Source organism: Wyeomyia smithii, chromosome 1 (assembly GCF_029784165.1).
Source record: "Wyeomyia smithii strain HCP4-BCI-WySm-NY-G18 chromosome 1, ASM2978416v1, whole genome shotgun sequence".
Classification (NCBI taxonomy): Eukaryota; Metazoa; Arthropoda; class Insecta; order Diptera; family Culicidae; genus Wyeomyia; species Wyeomyia smithii.
The window spans coordinates 182,986,549-183,012,497 of record NC_073694.1 but is presented as its reverse complement, the minus strand read 5'-3'; the positions used below and the strand labels follow the sequence as shown (position 1 = coordinate 183,012,497).

At 38.7% G+C, this 25,949-nt stretch overlaps 1 protein-coding gene across 4 annotated transcripts in view; it reads right to left on the bottom strand.

The window, feature by feature from the left end:
* Nucleotides 1-25,949, bottom strand: part of LOC129724154 (ETS-like protein pointed) — a 254,542-nt gene that overhangs the window by 55,529 nt on the left and 173,064 nt on the right. For all 4 annotated transcript variants that reach the window (XM_055678815.1, XM_055678838.1, XM_055678828.1 and 1 more), the window contains 2 exons: nt 10,866-10,982; nt 702-905 (listed from right to left, as the gene is read on the bottom strand). In XM_055678815.1, coding sequence (XP_055534790.1) covers nt 702-905; nt 10,866-10,982 — 321 coding nt within the window. The remainder of the gene's footprint in view (nt 1-701; nt 906-10,865; nt 10,983-25,949) is intronic.

The following is a 25,949-nucleotide window of genomic DNA, read 5'->3' as shown; positions in this document are numbered from 1 at the left end:
TATTATTCAATTACAAGAAATAGAGATCACAGCCTGCTGCCTGTGTTTCTCTCCTGCTAGTTGTAGCCTAGTTCGAGCGGTTGTGACAGCGGAACGCAAACACCCATACGCATACAACTTCGAACTCGCGTCGTGTGGTCGTAGAGCCAAATAGGAACAATGAAAATAAATAATCAAATCAAAGAAGGGTCATGTCACCCCGTTGTTCTTGCTGTGTTTGTTTGTTTTATTTTTGTCTTTCGCTCGCGCCCTCAGCATGCATGCCCGAAGAACTTTGAGACTCATTGAAGCTCGATTTAATCGCCATCGCCAGAACGTCAACTAAACTGACCAGGAAGGGAACAACAGACGGCGGACAAGAACGCGAGCGAGGTTGATTCAATTTGACCGCGTGTGTGTGTGTGTTTGTATGTTTTTCCAGCGGCCAAAAGGGTCAATCGAGTTTGCGAGGCACGCTGATCGCTTCGGATTGTGACCGTTGTGGCGTTGTCTCTCGCTCTGTGTACACAGTTTCGTATCGTTACAGTTCAATCGAGGCAGGTCAGATTTTCGAATCCCATCAGCTGAATTGTTCACGACCAACCCGACAGTGAGTGGGGTGTGTGTTTGTAATCAAAGCAACCGATTGATATTGGATAATTGGTTGCTGTTGTTGTTGCTATGGCGGTGATTGAATTAAGATTATGTTTGATGGGACTCACCTTTTTGTAGAATCTCCAGATGTTCCCAAAGGATGTCACCGGTGAACGGTGGGGCAATCGCTAGGAAGCCTTCTCTCCCCAGACCGACGATTTCGCGGCCACTCATCTTCAGGAAGGGCTCCTTGTTGACGCCTTCTAGCGAGAACTCTTTGATCGACCAGTTGAGCCAGATAATCACATGTTCGGGGGTCCATTGTCGTGGATCTGAAAAATAAAACAGAAGTCAGTTCATGTCAATAAAATCCATACGGAAAGGCTCAACCATTAGCATCAAGTTCACAGAGCAGCAGTACACAAAGGCTCATAAAATAATAATAATTACGCAAAGTGGCATCTCTTTCTTGGCAGTGCCAGCAGTCGGGCTAAGTAGTAGACGAACAATTCACCTTAAAAATGGCAGACGGCTGACAGGTTGACTGAAGACTGTCAGCGAGAACAATAGAGGAAAGAAAAATCAATTACCGCGAGCTTGACATTGAGCGTTTTTTCTCTGACTATTTTTTTTTCTTATTTTTTGAGTAACAACTGCTAAATGCATCGCTGAGTTTTGGGGCAAGGTCGCCTTCGTCTCTTACTTTTTTTTCATAACCTCAACTGAGCTGTTCCCATAAAGTAAGTAACTGCAACCAGCAGGCTGTGCACTGTAGTGGCAAAAATTCAAGGAGGTGGGAGAAGAATTTGAAACGCAAAATAATTAACATTAGCGCACAGCCTGCTTTGCATATAGCAGCCGGAATTGATCGTAACTTTGCGATTAAAGAAAACCCCGTACCTGGATGGGAAGGAGGGGCGTACTTCAGAATCCGAATTTATCTAAAATCACAGTAGGCCTTCGTCGTTGGACAGGTAGTTTAGCCTTAATTGTTACCTCGGTTTTTTTCCTCTCTCTCGCTTTGTTTGTGCTGTTTTAAAGGTTAGGTGAGCTTCTACAACTGGCAAGAGATGCGTTTTTTTCCTGTACTTGTTCTGTCTACGTACGTACGTACGTACGTTCGTACGACGGACGAAGCTAAATCTAACCACTATCATTTTGCACACATCAGTGACTTTTTTGCGTTGTTCGTTTATTCGTTCGTTCCCATGGGGAGGAACTTGAGCGAAAACATCGGTGGGCTAGGCCAGCTGTAAACTAATTAAACACTCTATCGCAGGTTTGCTGAGCTGCTAAACGATCAAAAACTGTTCGAAGACTGAGTATAGAGCTTATCGGAAGAATTAAATCGTTTCGATCTTTTGGTAACATAAAATTTGAATCAAGTTCGTTTAGCAAGATTTATCTGAGAAATGATCGAAATTTGATGAAACTGAATTCAACAATTCGCAGTTGTACTATCACTCTTCAAAATTAAAAAAATAATGAGTTCCAGTAACCTATTAAAATACTACAAGGTATACAGCCCTAGGGTTGTATGAAATGGTGACGTGGGGCTAAACACTGTAATTAGGGGATTTTTTGTTACAAAATATACAGAGTCTGCAGACAGAATCAATATGTTTATTTTCAGCCTCCCCTGGAAATCAATTTTTGGTATATATTCAACAACACTCGAAGAAATATCATTTATATTTGGCGATATTATGCCTTCAGTATTTTTTTTTTTTGTGCAAAAAAATATGTATTTAACAAGGCACAAGCATATCGTGCTTGTTGAAGAAGCACCAAGAATTTCTTATAATGCGTCAAAGTCAGAATTATCCCTATATCCTCAAAAACCAAATCCAATAATGCTTACGTTATCATAATGAATGGTTTTGTCTTATTTAACTCTAACTAAATCAAATCTATAGTATGGATATTACTTTCAAAATAATATGGAAGCCCTTACAAAGGTTCATCAATTGGAAAACATAAGAAAATATTTTGAACAAAATTCCTAACAAGTTCCAGCAAAAAATCGTAGAAATCCACAATTACATTTTTATTTTTTGCTTGACAATTTTTTCATTTGCCTGCAACTACATTCGCTGTATTACGAAGACAGGAAATATACGTTTATTATGGTAAAGCTTAGAATAATAATATATCATCTAACAATTTTGAAATATAAAAAGAGATTCTGTACGAATCTTACTAAATTAACTAAAAAATCACAAGCATTCGCAGGTTCTTACTCTTCTATAAATGTATATATTAAGGAATTTACTCTTTCGATACTATCCGGTCACGATTATTTAGTGAATATCGAAGTTAAAATTAAAAAAATATCCGTTGCAAAAATTAACAATTCTTGTTGAGTAATTCATGGCAATCATATTTATGAAATAAACTTTCAATCACCATCAACAGCAGCATTGTAGTTTTTCCTCAATTGCATACGAATGAAAATGTACGAACAAAAGTGTACCACTGCAATACGAATAGTACTGCTGCAGTACGAATAGAAGAGTACCAATGCAATCATAGACGACGAGAGACCTGCGGTTCTATACTCCACTGGTACTGTTGCTTTTACTGGCATGTTTTCTTTCAAGACATCAGTTTTTATTAGGTTCTACAGTACCTAACACGCAGGTTTAGAGATTGTTCAAGGATGGGTATTGTTTCAAACTTTTAGGAAAACTTTTACCTTCGAGACATCATATTAGTCTAAGCTCATGGAAGCAAAAATAAATTGACCTATTGGGACGGGGAGACTCTGTCAATTTTTATTTCGAAATTGATACAGGGAATATCACAGGAAACGGATGGTGTCCATTCACGTCGTCTGTGCTAGGAATGCTCGCATGTAATTGGTTCATTATTCGCGTGAATTTGTTATTGAAATTATTATCAATTTTACCGCTTAGCAATGAAATTAGGATGATAATTAACACATTACAAAATTGTTATACATTTTATCTATCCAACAACATATTGGTTATCGTTATCCATCATGTGGTTATGCTGTTATTAGCGTTTGAAATCTGACGCAACATTTGCCCGTTTCATTTCCAATTTTACAGAATGCATCCCAGTATAGTAAACAAAGACGTGTCCCACGTCAAAAAATATCAACAAGTGATCAACACGACATTGAAACTCATGGAACTGTTTGATGAACATTAGTCATATTTTTATTAAAAAATTAAAAATTACTAACTTGTGGAACTTGTGAAACAACTGCCTGAAGTTCCCAAAAATATACAAGCTAATTCAGAAAATTATTCGTTCGTGCTTTAGAGTGTGGGTTCAAATCATTACTAGAACAATGATTAAGCAACAATTAATTCATTTGTTGTTCATTACTAAAAATACAGAAAATCTAAAAAAAAAGACTAAAAAAGGCATTTAGACAAACTTAAGTTTTGTTGTGATATCCCAAGCTTCTATTCCATTCGTAGCCCAATAGATGCATACGTATTTATTACCAAAACTAGGACTAGAAGAATAGTATCGATGTTCGATAGGACTGAAACTCAGTACATTTAAAAAAAGAGAGAAAAAAACTTTACGGGTTTATGTCAATTTACATCAACATATGATATTGACGCAGCATGGCCTTTTTTGAAACATCACACGGTAAAGGGCCTTGTGACGTTATTGGTTGAATATTGAGATGAATGGCAACCCGAACATCCGAGATGCAGAAGAAATGAACAGTACATATGGTAAAACTAAGCTAGCTCCACACGCAAAAAGTTCAAGCTTTCATTATCCGATGTATCCTCTCAAAACGCACATTAAATGCTCTGGTTTTGCACAACAAATGTGCCAAAAGGATAACGCAAAAGTTGCGTAATGAATACATTGACAGAGATCGAAATCAGAATATGTATAATACACACAAAATCGTAGTGTTTCGGTAGACTTCGGTTTTAGGCAAACGATCAGTTTTCGGGCGCTCAAAAATCCGCTGATTACTTTCGCAAGTCGGTGCGTATCAAAGGCTAATGCATCCCTAACGTCAGCAACCGAAACAGCCAATAGCGAGCCTTGTTGCAACAGAATTTACTGACGCTGGTGCCAGTAACGTGGAACCGAATGCATATGAATAAAACCAGAGTCTTCGTTCAATGCAAAATGTTTTAAACAAATCCAATATCTTTTTAATGGTTATTGATTCGGTGATGTTTTTGAATGACCGGATTCGTGATGGTGAATCGATCAGTTCATATTTGCATTAACCTAGTCAGTACCAAGATCATCAGTTTTGATTACTGCTTGCACTGCTTTAACGATAGCAGCATTCTGAAAAACATTCCCAATACCAGTACAAATCACCATGGCAATACTAGCACCGGTTAATACTTCAGAAGTGTTTCGATTTTTACCTTTAAGCAAATGCAAAAAAATGTTTCTCTTGGTCACTTTTTTATAACGAGCAACAAAATAAAAGCCCGCATTTTTTAAATCACTAATGAGGGATGAGCAAGAAATCTCATTTATTAAGTGATCAATTTGAATGACAAGAAAATTTTCGCGATAGGAACAAGTACAGCTTCACAAACTCTCTTTCTTGTTTTTGTTGACGGAGAATGGAAACATTGACGAGAATAGAACTAGACCTACCGACAATAGAACTATGATGGCTACTTTGTACAAATTCGAGGCTGCATTGGCTCATATGAATACCTTCATTTCTTAAATTGCCAGTTTTCACATTAACTTCAACCTAATATAAGTGCGTAGATTGCACATTTATCCCAGTTAGACAACGCACTCCATATGAAGTTTATTACCTCATCAGGACTCGTTCCAAATATCGAAGAGTTCTACCTATCGCTTACCGAAGATACACATTCTGCGTTGCATTAATCCTTTACCTGTGAATGTCCTCCGACCTTTTTTATTGAGCTTAAGAAGCGCGAGATTTTTGTCGCGATTTGGTTCTATGCATCCTTCGATTGTCGTAATCCGCTTATGGCATCCCAGTTTACTTTGATCGTCGCTTTTTCCCATTCACCGGAATATGTGTTATTTGCGGGAAAGATTACTTTTCTTATTTTATTAAAAGAAAATGGCAGCTGAAGCGCATCGAGAGTTAAAAAAAAAGTTCGCGAAAATGCTGCTTAACTAAAACGACGTGAATGGTTCCGTTGATATGAAGACGGTATTTCCAATGCTGTCCGCGTGAATGAAAGCCAATAACCTTCGACGAAGCTGAATTGAAGGACCTGGTTAAGTCGGCCTGGGTGTTCTTATCCAGCTGTCAGAGCGACAGGATTTATTCACACACTAGTTTAGAGTGGAGAGTGGGCACTCGAAACAGATTTTAGGGTTTTAAGTACAGTCTGAATATCGTGAAAAGTACAAATATTTGCGTGTCGGTAATTTCTTTCCAGACACGTAGGGCATACGGAAATGTCATGAACATGGGACAACTATGCTTGAAATTGCAGTACGTCTCTCAGGAAGTTCGGCTACATAGAGATGTGAAATGAAAATCTAAAAACGGAAAAATAATTATATGTCTAATTTCAAATACTGGTAAGTTGGTTAGTTATCAATGGATTTCCTTCGTTCTTGCAGCAATCGATTGGAAAATCATCTATGCATTCGCTCAAATGCAGTAAATTGTAATTTGATCATTCGAACTATTACTGTACTGTTTAAAATGGTCAATCCTTGTTGAAACACTTTTTTTTTTTCAGGTGGCGGGGAAATCTGCAAACAGACACCTGAGAAGAGAACTCAGGGTGTGGGGATGAGACTAGGGGAGAGATGCTGGGGTAGTTACACTCGCCCAGGCACCTACTGATCCCTGTCCCGACCCACTAAAACCCCTCCAGTCTCCAGCCCTGGTCTTCCCGGAACGACGGTTAAGTATCACGTCGGGGAGTGGCTTTTGTGCTTGATGCACCCTCTTTACTCTTATAACCTCCTAGCTAACTACCTGGAGACTGGTAATTAACTACCACTGGCGTGTTGGTGGTTGACCAACCACACACGTTGCAGCTCCAGAACAATCTGAGAGGCGGCCGCACAGACCGCGTTCCAGATGTCCTGGTCGTCGCACATCCTCCGGACTAGATTGTCCGGAGTAGTGCCAGGCCCGCTCACAGCCATCATGTTGCTCCTCGCTCTTACGAAACGGGGCATACGAAGAAGACATGCTCAGCAGTCTCCTCCTCCTCCACGCACTCGGGACACATGGGGGACACCGCGTGTCCGAACCTGTGCAGATATTGCCTGAACAACCATGGCCTGGCAGGATTTGTGTCAGGTGGAAGTTCACTTTACCATGTCGTCTCCCGACCCAGCCAGATATCTCCGGTATGAGTCGGTGCGTCCATCTGCCCTTTGTGGAGTTGGACCATCCCGCTGCCAGCGGAGCATCGAGAATGACCTTCTGGTACCTCGTATGCCCCTTGTGTCACGTTGGTCGAAACACTCTCTGTCCTCCTTGATGGCGATGCTGATAGGCATCATGCCGGATTGTTGAAATAGACAGAACACTTATAGTTGAAACACTTATTTCTATTGATCTGATAGGTCGTTCAATGATTGCATTCCCTAATACGGCCGAAAGAATTATATACCTCATAAACCGGGAAGATGTTGTCTGACCTAAATAAGACCCTACTTCTGCCCAAACCAGTCATAACAAATAGTTCTGGATAGCAACTAGGCGATCTTTACTTAGCAGCATCAGCAGTGGCAGCGGATAGCAGCAGTAGTGGCAGCCGACAGCAGCAGCGCAGTGGTCCAAAAAGGCAAAAAGGGGAACTTAGTTCCATAGCGCCGTTTTCATTCATCCTAGCTTAATAGTGTCTTCGGAACAATTTTTTGTATTGTTTGTATAAATGACCCGCATAATCGCGAATTGTCAAAAATTATGAATAGTTTACCTTACTAAAAATAAATAAACTAACTTTTTGTGTTAGCAGAGAGGAATGGTATATTCAGGAGAACGTGTTATAGAAGATTCAAAAATATGAAACTTTGCTGAACAAATAAAATTCTTATTTTTATTAGGAACAGAGTTAAAGAGTATTTTATGTAAAAGTTACTTAAAAGTTAGTTTTTCATACTTAACTTTTGTTAGTTACATTTTACAAGAAAACGTTGTTCTAAAGAAGCATTTGGACATATAAAACACACGTCTTTGTCAAAGACCACACATCGCTAGAATTTTTCTGGCATATTTTAGCTTATTTTTTGAAAACTTTGACGTCTAGAAAAAAAAACTGGGTGGATTGGGCCAAATGAAACTTACAACAGTTCTGAGTACTTGAGCTAAAATTTGAGAAAAAGTAATGACATCATGATTCCACTTACCCCTTTTTACCTTATACGATCTTAAAATTATCGAAAAAATAAGCTCAAATATGCTATAACTTTGTAAGGAAAAGTTCTAGGGATGTGTGGTCTATGACAAAGACGTGTGTTTCATATGCCCAAATGCTTCTTTAGAACAACGTTTTCTTGTAAAATGTAACTCACAAAAGTTAAGTACAAAAAACTAACTATTTAGTAACTTTCACATAAAATATTCTGTAACTCAGTACCTAAGGAAGATAGGAATTTCGTTTGTTCAGCAAAGTTTCATATTTTTGCAAGTTCTCAAACTTTTCCAAATAAATCATGCCTCTATCTCCTAACACAAAAAAGTTAGTATTTTTAATATATGAAAACCTAACGTAACATATGCTCGCCGTACTCTAATATGGATGGATTGGGACAAATGGAACCTACAAGAGTTTAAAGTACTTGAGCTTAACTTCAAGAAAAAGTCTTGACATTATGATTCCACTTGCCCCTTTTTAACCTATACTTTCTTGAAGTTTTCGAGAAAATAAAATAAAACATGATATAACTTTGTAAGTATAAGTCCTGGAGATCTTTGGCAAAAAACTGTATTTTATGTGCCCTAACAAAAGTTAAGTACAAAAAAATTAATTTTAAGTAAGTTCCATATAATATACTTTATAACTTTGTACCTAATGAAGATAGGATTCATTTGTTCTACAAAGTTTCGTATTTTTGAATCTTCTATAACTTTCCTAAATAAACCATTCCTCTCTCTCTTAACACAAAAAAGTAAGTTTATTTATTTTTGATATGGTAAACTTTTCATAATTTTTGACAATTCGCGATTATGCGGGTCATTTATACAAATAATTGTTCCGAAGACACTATTAAACTAGGATGAATGTGAACGGCGCTATGGAATTAAGTTCCCCTTTTTGCCTTTTATACCACTGTGCAGCGGCAGCAGGTGCCAGCAGTGGTAGTGGTGGCAGCGTCATTGGTAGGTGCAGCGGCACTACTTCTTTCCCTAGTAAAAAGTTTCCTTCGTACGATAGCGGCTGTATCAGCTACCGGCTGCATTGCCCACATAATCAATAACCATAAAACGTGCTTAACGACTAGTTTGGGATATAGTCACGCATGATATGGATTATCATGCGTTTATGGTTATTGATTATACGGGTGACTAGTAACTTTTCCAGTGAAAAGCTTTGTCGTATTTAAACAACTCACAACCGTTTTTGGCATACAAGCTTTGCACTGTGTTATCAGGGGAGTGTCTTTTTCCCTCTGTCGGGAAAAGCACAGGGATGCGGTCAGTATCATATTCGATATTAGATTAAACAATAATTCATTCTTCTGTCTATCGTAATCTTAGCGTCTATCATTCAAAAAACTATTGTGAAGGAGAAATTTACTTCGAACTTATCACTTGCGATCATTCTCGAATGCAATGATGCAAGTATTGTAACTTGTAACTAACAGTTGTATGAAGTTCTACGTTAACTTTGCGGTCTTGAATTTGCACACAACCCTTGTGATTTTTTGTCTCCTAAAAGTTGGAGATATATTTGAGATAATTTTGTTTTCAGACTTTTCAGCCGTGTTAGGCCATATTCTTTTCAGTTTGGCTAAAAAATATCAGAAAAATTAATCGTGGATTCGTGCTCAATGAACCCAATGTGAAATTGAGCGAGCTAGTCAAGACCCCAGGCATTTTATAAGAACGCGTTGGTCATATCATTCATGATATTTACACGTCAAGATGCTGTATGTGCGATGCATGCCGCGTTTCCTAACAATTGATCAAAAAGACGAACGAACGTGCCAAAATTTTGATTGAAAAGCTAGCATTGGTTACGCGCATTTTTCATCCACTACACTCATTAATTAAATAATCAATTAATGTCATTAATTTACATTTTAGGCCGAGAAATGCTCAATGGGTCAAATGATGCCATATGGCATCATTGGGTAGATTCGGGTTAACCCATTTGTGATAAATACGGCGGTTGTGACGTAAAACGTCATCCCTTATGTTTTGTACTCTGCACCTTCTACTTGTGCGATAGGAATTGTTTTGAGATACATAAAAAATGAAACTGTTTGATTTTCATTTTCGCCTTTTCAGGTAAGAGATAGAAAGAGAACTCTTTTTTAATTTTCACAACTCGTGAGATATTCGTTCATTCGTGACGTATGAAAACTGGATCACGATTAAGAGGCAATCGCGTACAAGCGATTTTCTGTTTGTCGTGAAAGTATTCTTACTAGTAAATATTTGCGGGGCCTGAACATTACGGAATTCTGGCTCTTACCCCAATTCTTTTCGTTCTATTCTTTCACAAAATTTGTTTTATCAATTAATTTTTATCTCGATGTCAAACTATCGATATCGAAACAAAACAACCGAATGTTGCGAATGCAAGTTCTGAAATGATGAAAAGTGTGCTAGCAAAATATCGATTGCAACGTAAAACGTCGTTCTTTGTGTTTTGTATTCTTCGTCTTCTGACGAATGAAACGAATTTTTGAGATAGATTTACAAAAATTTCAAAATGATGAAAATAATTTTCCTTTGTTTGTGTTTTTTCTGGTTAGAGGTGAAAAGAGACCATTTTTTGTTTTTTCAAGAGAATTAAATTTTTTTGGGTCCTCTATGTCAAGTTTTTCGAGAATTATGAGCGCCTTTGCCTACTTTGCGAAATGCACTCTAATTGGACGACAGAAGCTTGTTGAGGATGGACGATTGTTTTGCCATATTATATTCGAAGGGTCATTTGAAATAGAAAGATTTCTAGCAGAATTTATCGCTGAAAGATTTGTTATCATCGAAGCACTGCGTATGCGTTTGGAACGCGTTGAAGTCGATTGCAGCTCGTCTTCTTTTGCTTTTGCTGAATAATCTGTGTTTTTTAACAGATATTCCGGATTATTCGATGACGTAGAATCTGTACAGAGTACAGATTATAAAATAAGTAGCTATTACTAACCTTTGGTGATTTTGTAGGACTGCACCACCTTCTCCCAGGAGGCGAAGGAAGCGTACAGGACTTCGGTCAGCTTCTTGTTCGTCCCTGGCGTCAACGGTGGCATCTGCGTCGGTACATCTGTAAAGGAAGAAAAAAAAAACAGAAAACATTAGACATTAGACAAAACCACGATAATAAATAACCAGAGTTTTCGTTTTATGGCTGGCGTTCAGTATGCCTTCCCCAGCCGGTGGATTCGGTAGCTCTCAGGCGCAACGTAGGTGATGAAACCGTCAGGATTTAGTGCCGCGTCGGTCGTGCGCCAAGCCAAAGAGGATCGAATTTCATGGGCCATTTCTCCACGTGGTTTTCGGAGTGGAGTGGAGACCAATAAACTTAGGAGGTTGAATTTCGCACGTCCCAGCTTCGGCAGCACGGCTGCTTCCAAACAGCCGCCGTGAAATGGGCAATAAAAATTAAAACCTTGTAAATCATAATACGATTTTCTGGAGGCACAGACCGGGAAGCGCCCGGAAGTGGTCTCCACCGCACCGCACTCGGTACGACCTGACACTTCTTCTCACTGGCGAAGGGGGACCGGACCGACCGTTGAGAAGTGCGTTCTCATTTTCTCGCCCGCTGTACTTAGTGGAGTAGAACAACTTCTTAAAAGAGATGATCGCTTTTTTTCACCACCACCCCTCGCACTGCCTCTAACGGCCCGCGGCAGCATCATGTACTTTTCCAGTTATTAACAAAGTCCCGCAGCCTCCGGCTTGCCCTTCACTCTGTCTCTAACCCTCTTATGATTTGCCCAGCCGAGCCGAGGTCGGATCGTTTCGGATCTCATCTCGTATTTCTACTGAACGCTGGATCCGCAGCAGAGGAGGTGGTTTATTATCGCTCATGTTTCTTCGCGTCCGAACAAGAGTATTATTTACCTACTCAGACTTTGCTGAACTGTGCCGATCAAAGTTCTCTGAACAGTTCACGGTTGCTAAGGCGAAGGGATCGAGCCTTTCGAACAGCAATGCAGACACCACCAGACCAGACCAAGTTCGTCGCTTATGACTGAGGCTGACTACCATCGAGAATAACTCTGCAAACGGCAGCATCTCCGAAGAAGCGAAAAGATGATCGAGACGGCGCGCGAGTTAATCGGATTGCTGATGGTCGGATGGTCAGTTTTTATGAATGAATACGCACGACTGAATGGCTGCAGTTGTGCTCCTCCTGCCGATGTGGAGGCACAAAATTGACGGTTAAATGGCTGGAAATTATGTACGGAAAATTGAAATTTAACGGATTTTAGGGAATATTAATCTTTCCGTGGTTTGGCCTCCGCTCAGGTACTCAACGGGCTCGAGATAAAGCTGACAAAGAAGCGATTATTGTTTACTCTTTATCCATGCAGAGGCCTACTGAGATCAGGAGAGACCATCTCATTCGGGGCAAACAATTGGATTGGAGGAGGAAACAAAAGTGAAGAATTAGTTCAAATTGACTTAATTGGTTCCAGCGAGTCTACGACACAAACGACGATGACGACGGCGAGGATGATTATGATGACGACCACCGACCGGCTGCCGAATTGGTCGACGGTGGCGGATGCTGTGCATGCGTTGTCGCTACACGTACGGAACCGAACGAGGGAACGCCCGCTCCCTGTAGACGCTAATTGAGTGGTTTGGTTTTGAGATATGATGTACTTATACGGAAAGCAGCATCAGTTATGCGGTGTGTATTGGGATTTAGGGAAGAAAAAGCGGGATAAGCGGCTTGTTACAAGTGTATTTGGTTGTTGTAACCGGCAGATTTATTCGATTTTGAAACACACAAATATCATTCAGTTTGATTGATTCTGAGAAGGATTTCGGGGTTATATCTGTTCTGATTTCCCACGGTTTATGAGTTCTTGATACTACTCACTTTCTATCGAGTAATTCTCGCTGAAACGAGCCACTAGTAACACAAATTTTAATTTTAAACTTCATGTCAATTGATTGAAAGTAGTGTAAAAATAGACAAAACCCCATTGATCTCGTGCTGGGTTTTAACTCGAATTCATCGTCTGCTGCGTAATGAAAATTATGCGCGTTGGTGCTGCAGTACTTGTCGATCTTTAGTATCTTACTGCAGAAGTATTGGACACTAAGAGGAGATAATAATAAAACGAAATTCCGCCTCATTTGCAGTTGGCAATCCACAATGACAAGCTCGTATCCGGCGTTACTATTGCCCAGGGCCGGATATCCAAACTGTTCTGCTCTCGAAAACACGTAATAATACGAAATTTACGGTCGAAAAACTGAACTTATTAGAATGCGTTTTGACTGCAAACTTCAAATGAAACTGAAAACGGATGTCTGCTAAGGGCCTTTTTTACGTAGAGTTACGTCTTACACAACACTCTGACAGAGGGTGTATTTAAATTGAGAATCTAAACATTGAGAGCGTTACAAGAACTGTCCAATTTCAAATGCTTTTAGCCTTATCAGTTTGCAACGGATTTTATTGGAAAATCAGCTGCGCCTCTTCCAAAATGCAGAAAGTTTAGATTTTTTGATGCTAGCTCTTGTACTATTGAAAAATGATCGCAGATTTCGACCTATCAGAGCTGGAAACGAGGCTAAATACCATCCAATATGGGTATTTCAGGAATCAAACTATTGATTTATGAGGTTTAATATGGTGACTTCAGGCTTCCGGAAAACAGTCTAAATAGAGCACTCCTTTGATTCTTTCTCGCAGTTTGCCAACACGAAATGAAATTGATTGAAGCCAACTGTTTAGTGTCCAGTACAGTTGCGGGGCTAGTGCTACGATCCTACTGACACTAACAGTCTTCTCCAGAGCCGGGACTCGAAAATACGATGACTGGCATGTTAAGTCAGCACCGTAACTCAGGACCAACTGGGAGGTTACTTTTTTTATCGAGTAAACTAATATCGCCAGTTGAATTCAAGACAGGTACAACACAAAATTTTGCAGTTTTGAGTTTTAATGACAAACGCTGCTCTTGCAGTCTTCGTGACATAGAAATTATTAGATTTTTCAAAATATCAAAATCAAGTTTAGACCATTCTTCTTGTATTGTGCGTTTGAGTTGACCAGTCGTTTCATACTTACAACCATGCTTCAATATGTTCCATGATAGTACACCCCACACGTTTATCGGATTAAAATCAGGACTGCAGGCTGGCTACTCCAAAACAGGGATGTCATGAAGCTTCAGAAACCAAACTCTTCGGTAGCTTACGACGCATGACAGCAGCATTATCCTGTTGAAAAATCATATTTCCGTTCATAATATTTTCGAAAAATGGAATTAGAACCTCATCTAACAGCTCGCAATACATTATTGAATTCATCCGTGATGACATAAAACAGATAGGCGTTTCCGTTCTCCACCGTAGTTTCGTTTCTCTCTTGTTGGTCTTTTTTTGCCTTTTATCATGTCAGCGACTACTGAAACTAACTGGTCCATCGAAGTTGAATTTTAGATCGTCGCTGAAAATCACATTTGACCATTCATCGTCCCAAAATTGGTACCCCCCAGCGAAATTGAAACGGGCATTCTTGTGACGACGCGAAAGTCGAGGTACGGGCATTGTTTTTGTAGAAACAATATTGCGATCATCGTTTGAAACCTGACTAATCCGACGAGTAGATACAACCTGCTCGTATTTCTACTATGATTTCAGCCGAAAGAGTTTCTGATGGGCTGCCATTCTTTTTATTTTCCGTTTATTTTTCGGCGTCAAAGAAGATGGCCGCCCAGATCGCCTTTTTTACGGCATATATCACCGAAGAAAGTTGTGCACTATATCTTTGCTCCTACTGATGCCAATTTCACGGAGAGACAACTCTTGTTCTCGAAGAGCGACAATTTTTCCTCTCTCAAAATCGGTCAAAGGCTGAGATTTGCCATGGGAAATAATTGCGATAGTATCCGCAAACCTAAATTTTATTACTCCTTCTGGAAAAGCTTGTTGAATTGAGGTAATGGCAATAAGAAATAATGTGACACTTAGCACAGAATACCACTTTCTTGGGGAAACAGCGATGTAAAGGTATTTCCAACTAACAGTTTGAATGAGCAATTTTTTAAAAAATTATGATGAAATGAAGCATATTTCCGCGAATTCCAATTTTCGACTGCGAAAAATCCAGATGACTACTCTTGGTTACCGGAATACATCCTAAAATGGCCAAGTTCTGCATAATCTGGGTATTTCGATGGCGAAGACACCGACTTTTAGTTTCTGGAAAACAGCCTAAAGTGACCAAATATCATCCATTATGAGTATTGCTGGAGCGTTATACCCAGAGACCAGAAATCAACATGGGACGCCGTACTAAATTTCTAGATAGAAGCTTCCGATTTATAGAAAACAACCTAAAAGAGACAAACATTACCCTATGTTTTTCAGGAACCGGGATAATGGTCGGAATGCGGGGTGAACTTTATACTTCACTTTGAAACCTAATTTTGCAGCTTCCGGTTTCTGGAAAACATCCTCAAATTGTCAATGAAGGTTTATCCACTCTTTGGGTTCTAGAATATTGATGTTATATATAAAGTAATAATTTAAGTATGTTTGAGACTAATCCAACCATTCTGAAAAAATTGAGTGAGCTTAAGCAGTCTTTGGAATATGTTTCTTTTCAAAGGGTGATTCACTTCTTTTATACAGAACGGACAAAGTTATGGTCCAATTACAATAAAATTCAATAGGGTCTTGTGTAGTAACTAGACCTTCAATACGACACTAATTTTTAAGAAAATTGATTCAGCTAATTCTAAGTAAAATGAGTTCAAAGACTCCGAAACACGTTTCTTTAAAAAACTTTCGAGCCACATGTTTAATCATAAGTTAAGAATTTTCATTTGATACCAGTTTAAATTAGTTGTGTAGTTTCTGAGATAATGAAGTTTCATAATATTCACATTTTAAAACACGATACCTAAGCTAAAAATCCGATTACAAGGAAATTCAACAGGGTGTTATAAGGCCACTAGACCTTTCATTTGGAACTGATTTCGAGAAAATAGGTCTAACCAACTCTGAGAAAAGTGAGTGAGTTTAAGCAGGCTTTGGTATAAGCTTTGCTTTTATAACGTGATTTCACATTTTTATTAATTCAATAGCAACCTATGGCGCAACTAGACCTTTCATTTGCAATTATTTTAAGGAAATCGATCCAGCCATCTCTGAGGAAAGTGAGTGAGAAAAAACATTGCACATACACACACACACGCATACATACATACATACATACATACAGGTAATGCTCAGCTCGTCGAAATGAGTCGAGTGATATATGACCTTCGGCCCTTTGGAGCACTTTTATATCTTAGTTTTTGCAGTGATTGCTATACTTTTCTAGGAGAAAGGCAAAACGAACAATATTTGGTTTAGTTACAGCATTTCAAAGTAGAGAAATTTTTTACCTATTTTACTTATTTTGACTACCCCCTGTATTATCTATGTTTTTTTTTCGAATATATCATTTCTGTTGTGCACTTGAATCTGCCCACTGTTTCGTTACAGTAATTATCATGTGCGAAACTCTTTCAGTTGATTTGTTTTGTTTTTATATGTCAAATGAAGTGCCGTTTGTGCTGAAAAGTAGAAAAATGGCGACAGATGAAAAGATAGCGAGTGTCATATGGCTTAGAGGTTTGACGATTTTCCGGACTACATCTGTGAATTTTTGCAAGGTAAGTGATTTATATAACGTAAAAGAATCGAATTCTAATCTTATTTCGTTCTTCCAACACAAGATCACAGAGATTCTGATGAAAGCATCTCTACGCTAGAGGCAAATATTTGTTTACTAGAACATCAATTAATTAAATTAAATTAACTAAATTCTTTGTTTGATTTACAGGCTTTTTCAACAGAGAAGAAAAATTTATATTTGGTGATGAATTATTATAGTAAAATTGAAATTTTATAAATAAAACAAAAATTACATTATATGCAATCATTTCCATGTAAAACTGTTTTCATTTTAAAATCGAATAAAAATCATTCGATGCTCGGTAAACATTCATTTGAGATTCAAAATCCAAACACTTTATGTTTATATGTCATAAAACGAGAATTGAAAGTGTTTTCCTTTTTAAAATGAGGTGTTGCACGAGAGTTAATTCTAAAGTGTTTCGCATATGAATTCTACATGTTTTGACCAGTAGAGCGAAATTCAAGTGCAAAACACTTTATAATGTCGTGTCGATTTTTTTCAGTGTAATACGGCAATGCGCAAATCTGTTACTATGACAATTGTTAACCAGCGCATGCGCAAATGTGTTGTGTCTGCGCAGTGCAACTAGAACGACATTCGTTTTTATCAGTGGCAGTTTGAATTTATTATAAGTTAATGACAAAAAATAATATTCAACCTTTCAAGATGAGTTGTTTCTTTCGATTGAATATAAAAATTTAGTTCGCAAATGTTTTCAACGTTATCTGGACATAAAATCTAACAAAACTAGAAAACGTAGTTAGATATACGATAACGAAAATTGAACACTGCAAGCGTTTTGTTTATCTTTTGATGGCACGTTTCGACACGCTTCGAATAAATATAGAAATCGTTCAAATAATTTAAATATCAATTTGGTCATGTAACTTTACATTGGGCGTTGAATGCTTCGACTTTTGTCCTAAGGAAAATCGCTTTGCAGGTACGTAGCGTTGTTATTATCTGGTGTAATGTCTTACGGAAAGGCATAGTGATAGTGATTGTTATTGTTGGTCTCATGTTATTAAAAATATATCCAAAACCAGAAAAAACGAGCTTGTTTTCGATATGTGGTTGTATGACTGATGAAAAACAACTTCAAACACAATATAATAACACAAGTTTTCAATATGCTTGTATGTAGTACACTTATATGACTACTTCCGTTGTAGCTTATTTTCTAACATCTTTTGTGTGTTTCTTCTTTAATGTGTCGGATTCTGATAGTTTGAATCGGAGGGTGGCAAAAAAGACTAAAAAACGTAAATTAAATGATGATGGTAATTGCGCGAATAACGAAACAGAAGTTTTAACTTTTGCGAGTGCAGTTCGTGGTAATATAAAAAAACGTAAGGCTGGTCCAGTCATTGTGATCAAGCCAAAAGAGTCCTCCCAGAGCAGTGAAGCTACAAGGAAATTTTTAAAGTCGAATTTAGATCCGAAGACCCACAAAATAAGTAACTTTAGAAACGGGAAAGATGACTCAGTTATTGTTGAGTGTGCAACAAATGATAACATAGAGATCGTGAAAAGTGGCATTGAAAACAACCTTGGTGAAAGCTACACAGCTGTTGTACCCGTTCCCCCGGTGCCATGATTAAAAGTAATGGGTATGAGTGATCAGTATTCTCCTGACGCCTTCATTGACCTTTTAAAGAGTCAAAACGAGGCGGTTTCTATCGATAGTATCAAGGTTATTAGTAAAAAAAAAAGTCGTATAATAGTTTGTTGACCGCGAAAAAAGTGAATATTGGGTGGGATCGGTGCCACATCATTCCAGCGATTAACATTTTGAGATGCTTCAAATGTGGCGAATTTGGGCACAAGAGCACAGAATGTAAAAACGATGAAAGGTGCTCCTTGTGTAGCGGACAACACAAGACATCTGAATGTTCTTCCACTGTATCGAAATGCATTAACTGTTTAAAATTTAATAAAGAACGCAAAATGAATTTGGACGTTAATCACGCAGCATCTAGCTCGGAATGCTCGGTTTACAAAAAATTGTATGAGCAAAAAAAAGCAGCCTGCGTTTCGATAAATAGCAATCAAGTTCCAAGTGGAATGTGAATCAATTCGATATGATGTATTTGAACATTGCAGGGTTATCTACAAACTACGTTGCTTTGCAACAGATTGTAGAGGAAAAGCGTCCATTTTTGGTATTTTTATCAGAAACTCACATTGTAGATATTGATGCGTTCGACCAATACTCTATACCGGGATACATAATAGCTGCTTGTTGCCTACATTCCAGACACACTGGCGGTGTTGCTATTTATGCACAGGAATCAATTCGATTCAATCTTCGCCACAACGAAGCAATTGATGGAAACTGGGTTCTTGGGTAATTATGGTGTTGTTTATCATTCTCCCAGTTCAAGTGACCAGCGTTTTATGGAGATTTTGGAAACTTGGTTCGAAGTTTTTGTGAATTGTAGTAAATTTAACCTTATTACCGGAGATTTTAACATGAATTGGCGCGATAACCTCAATTCAAATCATTTGAAGCGCTTAGCCGAATTTTGCAACTTGAAACAAATAATTAATGAGTATACCCGTATTTCCAGACATAGTAGGACTTCGATTGACCACGTTTATACTAATTTTGACTCCGTTTCTGCAATGGTGAGTCCCAATTTAAAAGTTACCGATCATGAAACGATTGTTATAAATAATTTTGGTACGGGAAGTAAAATAAATCAAGTAAAATTGAAGTGCTGGAAAAATTACTCGAAACAAAAGGTTTCGGAGCTTGTTGCAAGAAACTTGGATTTTTCCCTATCTCGTAGCCTTGATGATAAAGCAACTATTTTGAACAATGTTTTAAAAAACTGTACTAATCAGTTAGTCAAACAAAAGAATGTTGTTGTTAAGAACTCGAACAACTGGTACAATCTAAATCTTTTGCGCCTCAGGCGAAAAAGAGACAAATTGTACAAGAAGTTTTGTAGAACAGCAAATGATAATGATTGGTACAATTATACAGTTGCTAGGAATATATATTCACAATCTTTGAACAAAACACGGAGCGAATATATACAGGGGAAAATTGATCAACATAAAAACAACAGCAAAGAGTTATGGAGAATACTAAAGTTATTACTGAAACCTTGCAATTTTAATCCGCGGTCCATAACTTTTGATGGCATTAAAGAACATTCTGAAGCAACAATTGCAAGTAAGTTCAATGATTATTTCATCGAAAGTGTTTCATTGATCAACCAATCAATTGAATTGGTTAATGAACCGGATAAAATAAAACGGCCGTATAATGTTAATTGTAGTTTTGAAAGCTTTCAGCAACTTACACTAGAACAACTTAAAAACATATGTTTTTCTCTTCATAAAACGGCTGGAATTGATAACGTTAATGCTAGAGTTATTCAAGATTGTTTTCATGTTTTTGGGCACGATCTACTTGGCCTTATAAACGAATCATTACAAACGGGGCACGTGCCACAAATTTGGAAGGAGTCTTTAGTGATTCCGATACAAAAAGTTGCTGGGACGATTAAAGCCGAAGCGTTTCGTCCTATCAATATGTTGCACACTTTAGAGAAAATCTTAGAACTTGCTGTAAAAGGCCAACTGTTACAATATTTGAACTCTAACGGTTTGCTGATACCAGAACAATCAGGATATCGGGAAGGCCATTCTTGTGAAACTGCATTGAATTTGGTGTTAGCAAAATGGAAAGAAAACATTGAGCGTAAGGATACTATTGTTGCGGTGTTTTTGGATCTTAAACGCGCTTTTGAAACGATTTCTAGGCCCTTATTGTTACAAACTATAAAGCGCTTTGGAATTACGAGTACTGCATACAAATGGTTTGAAAACTACTTGTGTGACAGAACTCAAAGGACTATTTTCAATGATTTTACCTCTGATCCCATAAGAAACACTCTTGGTGTACCTCAGGGAAGTGTATTAGGGCCTATTTTGTTTATTATGTACATTAATGATATGAGAAGAGTCTTACGTTTTTATGACATAATTTTTTTTTGCTGATGACACAGTATTGTTCATTGCAGCTAAAAATCTCGAAGAAGCCATATTGCATTTAAACAAAGATTTGCGATCGCTGAGCGGATGGTCGAAATTCAAACAGCTAAAATTGAATACCAACAAAACAAAATTCATGATTATTTCGCGAAACCGTGTAAATGAAAATGTCTCAGTTGAAATTGATGGTTAGACAATCGATCGCGTGAGTGAGATCAAATATCTTGGCGTGATAATTGATGACAAGCTAAAGTTCAATGTTCACATTGATAATGTCATCAAGAAAATTGCCAAGAAATATGGAATCCTCTGTCGTTTGAAAAAGGAGTTGAATACTTTCAGCAAGATTCATCTCTATAAATCAATCATCTCTCCTCATTTAGACTTTTGCACTTCCATTTTATTTTTGGCAAATGAAACACAAATATCGAGATTGCAGCGTTTGCAAAATAAAATAATGCGGTTGATTTTGAGATGCAATAGATACACTTCCTCGTCCTTGATGCTTGACGCTTTGCAATGGCTATCGGTGAAGCAACGAAATGTTTTTCTGACAATGGTGTTCATTTTTAAAGTAGCTAATGGATTGCTGCCCCGATATTTGTGTGATCGAATTGTTAGAGGAAGTGACATTCATAGATATAACACAAGAAATGCGGGAGAAATTAGAACACCACATTTTTTAACTAGTGCTTCACAAAATTCATTGTTCTTCAAAGGAATAAATGTATACAATTCGATGCCTAGACACATCAGACGTACGGCGACGCTATCAGAATTCAAGAGACTATGCATTTCACACGTTAAAGCTGAATTTTAAGCAGTTATTTAGTTTTTTTTAATTTAGCTAAACTGTAATTGACGAAGTTCTTGTAACGGATGATCTCTGTGGACTCTGCTTATATAGCTTTTTAAAGGAATATGGTAGCACTGAAAAACTATTATGTTCGTCACGAGGGTGATGATGGATTTTGTAATTATTGATGTAGTATAAAGTAAAATAGAGTAGTCTACGAAGGTTTGAAAATCGCGCGCGATGATCAGATATGAAGGAATGAATTTAGCAATTTAATCATTTGAAATGGAGAATACCTTTATTATTTTATTTTGACATTATCAAGATACTCGTCAGAGTAATCGGAACGATTTTAGTTCTGCTGGTTGTTATTGGACATTGGTTTCCTAGCCGGTCTAGGATATTTTCGAGTTGGAAATATTCTCGACTTCCCTAGGTGGGGGCTCTCTTATAAATCACATCGAAGTTGACAGTTGGACTTGTGCTTTGCTTGCTGATCACGGCAGGAATGGTCTCGTCGGGATTGTATCGACTTTGTGGATGATTACGCTGGATGTTGGCTTAACTCAGATGAAATTAATGTCTTTTGGCTGACAGTTGCAAATAAATTGATGAATTACTTGATTTTTGACGAATATTTTCTCTATTTGAATCGCTGCAAAGCATTGGATCAATTGTGAAGAAATTTATATCTGTGATGAAAACCAGTTCGTTTTGTTTGCTTATCTGGTTTGTTGTTTTATAATAATTATCTTGTAGATAAATCGTCTTTCTCAAACCTTTGTAGGGGTAAGAGGTGGGACCATCATCATCATCATCATTTTCTGTGAACACCGCAAATGATTTTCACTGCTGCAAAAAAAACTTAAAACCTTAATTCTCCGCTGGTCCCGATGGAATGCCTGCTGTACTTTTGTGCTGTTGTGCAGGGATTCTGGCTACACCAATCTGGTTGTCGTTGGTACAAGGAAAATTGCCCATGGTTTGGAAGCACTCATTTGTTTCCAGTATTCGAGAGTGATGAACGTCGAAATATAAGAAACTACCGTGGAATAACTTTGTGTGCGTCATCCAAATTGTTCGGAATTATTGTAGCGTTGTTGTTCTAAATTGCACGAAAAATTACATTTCCAGCATGGATTTGTACCTGGTAGTTCCGTAACGACGAATTGAGCCATTGAGAGATTGAGCGTAAAGCGCTTTTGATCACATTCTGCTAGAGAAAATATTTCGATTGAGAGCTTCATCACGTTTTGTCACGTGGTTAAATTTTTTTTATGTTATAGAACGTTTCGAGTTAAGCTGGGTTCTGTTGTCTCAGTTTCTTTTACGAACACACCTTGTGTACCGCAGGGCTGTAATCTTGGGTCACTACTCTTCCTTATTTTTTTTTCAACGACGCTGCTAGCGCCTTAGGAATAGATTGCAGACTTGTTTACACCGATGCTTTTACAATTCATTTAAAGATTGTAAACGTTGTTAGTCGCTACTGGACTGCTTTGTGACGTGGTGTAGACTTAAAGCTCTGACACTGAGCACAGCACAGCAAAATGTGAAATGACTACATTTCACCGGGCCCAATCACCGATATTTTTTGCGTGAGCCATTGACGGGCAACAGCTGGAAAAAAGCCGATCGCGTAAACAAGCGGTCCTTAACCACTAGGAATCTCTTAAAACATGAGTTTAATTTGAAACCTGAACTACACTACAACAACATGATTTACCACTATTCTCTCCCACTCTCAAACCACGGGGTACAAGTGACTTGGAAAATATCGCCAAGTGGTACGTGTACAAAACAGGGTTGAGAACCGCTGACGTTAACGACCCTGGCGTTATCTTGGACCAAAGACTGACTTTTGAAAGTCACCGTACGACGATAGTTACCAAAGCCACTAGATATCTGAGTTCTATCGCAAAAATTGGACGTGATTTCAAGGACCCCAATTGCTTGAAACGTTATCTTGCTTGTTGCTACGTCCCATACTAGAAAATGAATGCGTGGTTTGGACTCCGTATCAGCTATCTTGGAATTTGGGATCGATTGGAGCGTGTGTAGAGAAGATTAATCCGTTTGGTCTTAAGAGATATACCCTGGCGTGATCCAGTTATTCTCCTCCCTTATAGAACCCTATATCCATTGTTAGTGAAATTTCAAACAGGTTGAGGGTCAAAAATATGAGCCTGTATCTTCTGACTACTTTTCTTTAGTGATTCACGTCTTCAACGACCTGCGATTCTTGAAGCCCTTCAAGTATTTTTCTGTTTTACCGCATGCACCAACCTCCTGGCCAAGTGCACGCAGCGATTTAGCCACTTTTCCCACGATCTACTTCTTCAGCATCCTTTGAAGCTTCTTGTCGCTCAGGGTCGTTGGCCGTTCGGAACCGGGCTTTCTTCCGATGCTCTGATCGTTGTCCAATAGTGTCAAGATGTTTTAAATGCCGGAACGGGCATACCCAGCGTTCACAAAGTGCCGCACGATGTCCGTTTTTGACGCGGCGGGGTACCGTTCTTTGAACGCACACACTTCTGAACGGAGTAGTTTCACTTTTTTCGCCATCACAGTTAGAGTTTGACTGATAGAGCTGTTAATTTTATTTTACTAGCTCACGGGTTACTATGGTTGATGATGCATGAGTAGTTTCGTCAGTGCGATTAAAAATAAGCCCATGAAAAATCGACAATTTCTGTCCATTTTTTTACCGCAAACGTTTGCTTAGGTTTTGGTGTTTTATTCCCAACTGTAACTTTGTTCCCATTGCCTGATTAGTCTGCTAGTAATTCGTATCGTGATCCAAAAGGCCATGAAGTGCCCCCGCCGCTGGGGTCGTCCATTTTGCTTCTCTCCAAACAATAGGGGATAATAATAGATCTTTTCACAAAAAGAGATAAATTGATCGGGATACACGAAGAAGTATTGCTCGGTTTTCGCAAACGATTCTAAGCATTTTATTCGCTAGAGAGCTGTAACTGAACTAAGTTTTTTTTTAATTTACTTTCAGTGTCCTTTTTTTTCTATGTTGTACAATTTCTTTTAAAATATAGTTTCAAAATGTTTGTAATTAATTAGATAGATTGTTTGGAGCTGGTATTTGTTAGTTTCAACAGATTAGAGCAATTCATCTCTTTTACAGAATAGTAGCGCTTTGTTTCGCACCGGAACCCAGCAATCAAAGCATAAAAACATAAATCTTCCAAGGATTACATTCAGATAACATTCTAAAGGATTCTTAAAAGAATCCCGTTTGAATCTTGTAAACTATAAAAACCTAACTGTAAAAATATTTTTTTGTCACTCTAAACTCACTCTCACCAACATAAGAAAACTTCACCAAGGGCCATATATAGAAGGTCAGCCCCTGCTTTGCTGAGACAAAGACCACCCACTCCGGAAGAGCCGGACGGAACTCACAGGTTGAATTTCGATTGTCCGCTCGGTTTTAATTGATCTTCTCTGTGGTGGTGACCCCCACCACCGCGTTGTTTCTTGAACACGCGGGATCGCAGAAGGCGGCGCTTCATTACCTTCGTGATCTCGTCATCATCAGTCCGCATCATCATCATCAGTCCGCATCATCATCATCATCCCGAGACGAGCGCAAAGGTTTTCCACAACCCGCGCGGCGTACAGGACTGTTTAAAACAAACTCATTCGTTTGTTGCCAATTCCGATGAATATCGGCTATAATTAGAACGCTGGGAGATACACCGGAATATGAGGAAATCAAAAGCCGATGGTGCTCCGTCTTCGTCTGATCGGCCTTTCGGGTTGCAAAAAATACTTTGACAAAAAAGTGGGTGTGATCTGCCGAAAATAGCACCCGTGTACCAACTGGTTCTTAGTAGGGTTTGGAGGAAAACAGCACATTATTACGATAATCAGTTTTCTCGGTCAATTTTTTTCCCGTCCCCCAGGTCCATTGCGTCGATCGCAGCAGGCGTAAATTGTGCGCCGCAAGTGCGCGCCCCGCCTCTAATCCCGGGGGGAGGGAAATAATTAAATTGCGATGTTTTTGTTTTCTAGCCGCTGCCCGGCGGTTGATTCGGGGAAATTTTGCTGCTGTTTGATGTCCCGGATTCATTTTTTCTTTTTTTTTTCTGTGGAGCAAAAACCACCGTCCGGGTGGGTGGGAAATGTGCTGCCTTTGATGTGCGCGTGTGTCCGTCCGTCCGATCTAGTTTCTGGTGGGTCTTCCCTTTTGCGTATCATGCATTCCGTAACGACAGCGTAAACCGAACGAAACTCCGAAATCTGTTGTTTAATTTAATATCGAGTCGGTTGCCTTTTCTGCTGCTTCTTATTTCGACAGCGACGCCGCACACACCAACAAACAGAGCTTTGATTAGCCATCCGGAAATTGAAACCGCTTTATTACATGCGGGGAACGCCACGTTCTGCCCGCTGCGGCACAGAGCAGTTTAGAGGGAATATTCGCACCCGTTTTTCCACCTCCGCCCTTCAGAAAGTAATTTATCAAGTAGTTCGCCAAGCGGAACGAAAGTAAATAACGCTTGCACGGTAAAGCAGCTGATACCGATAGGGAGGTG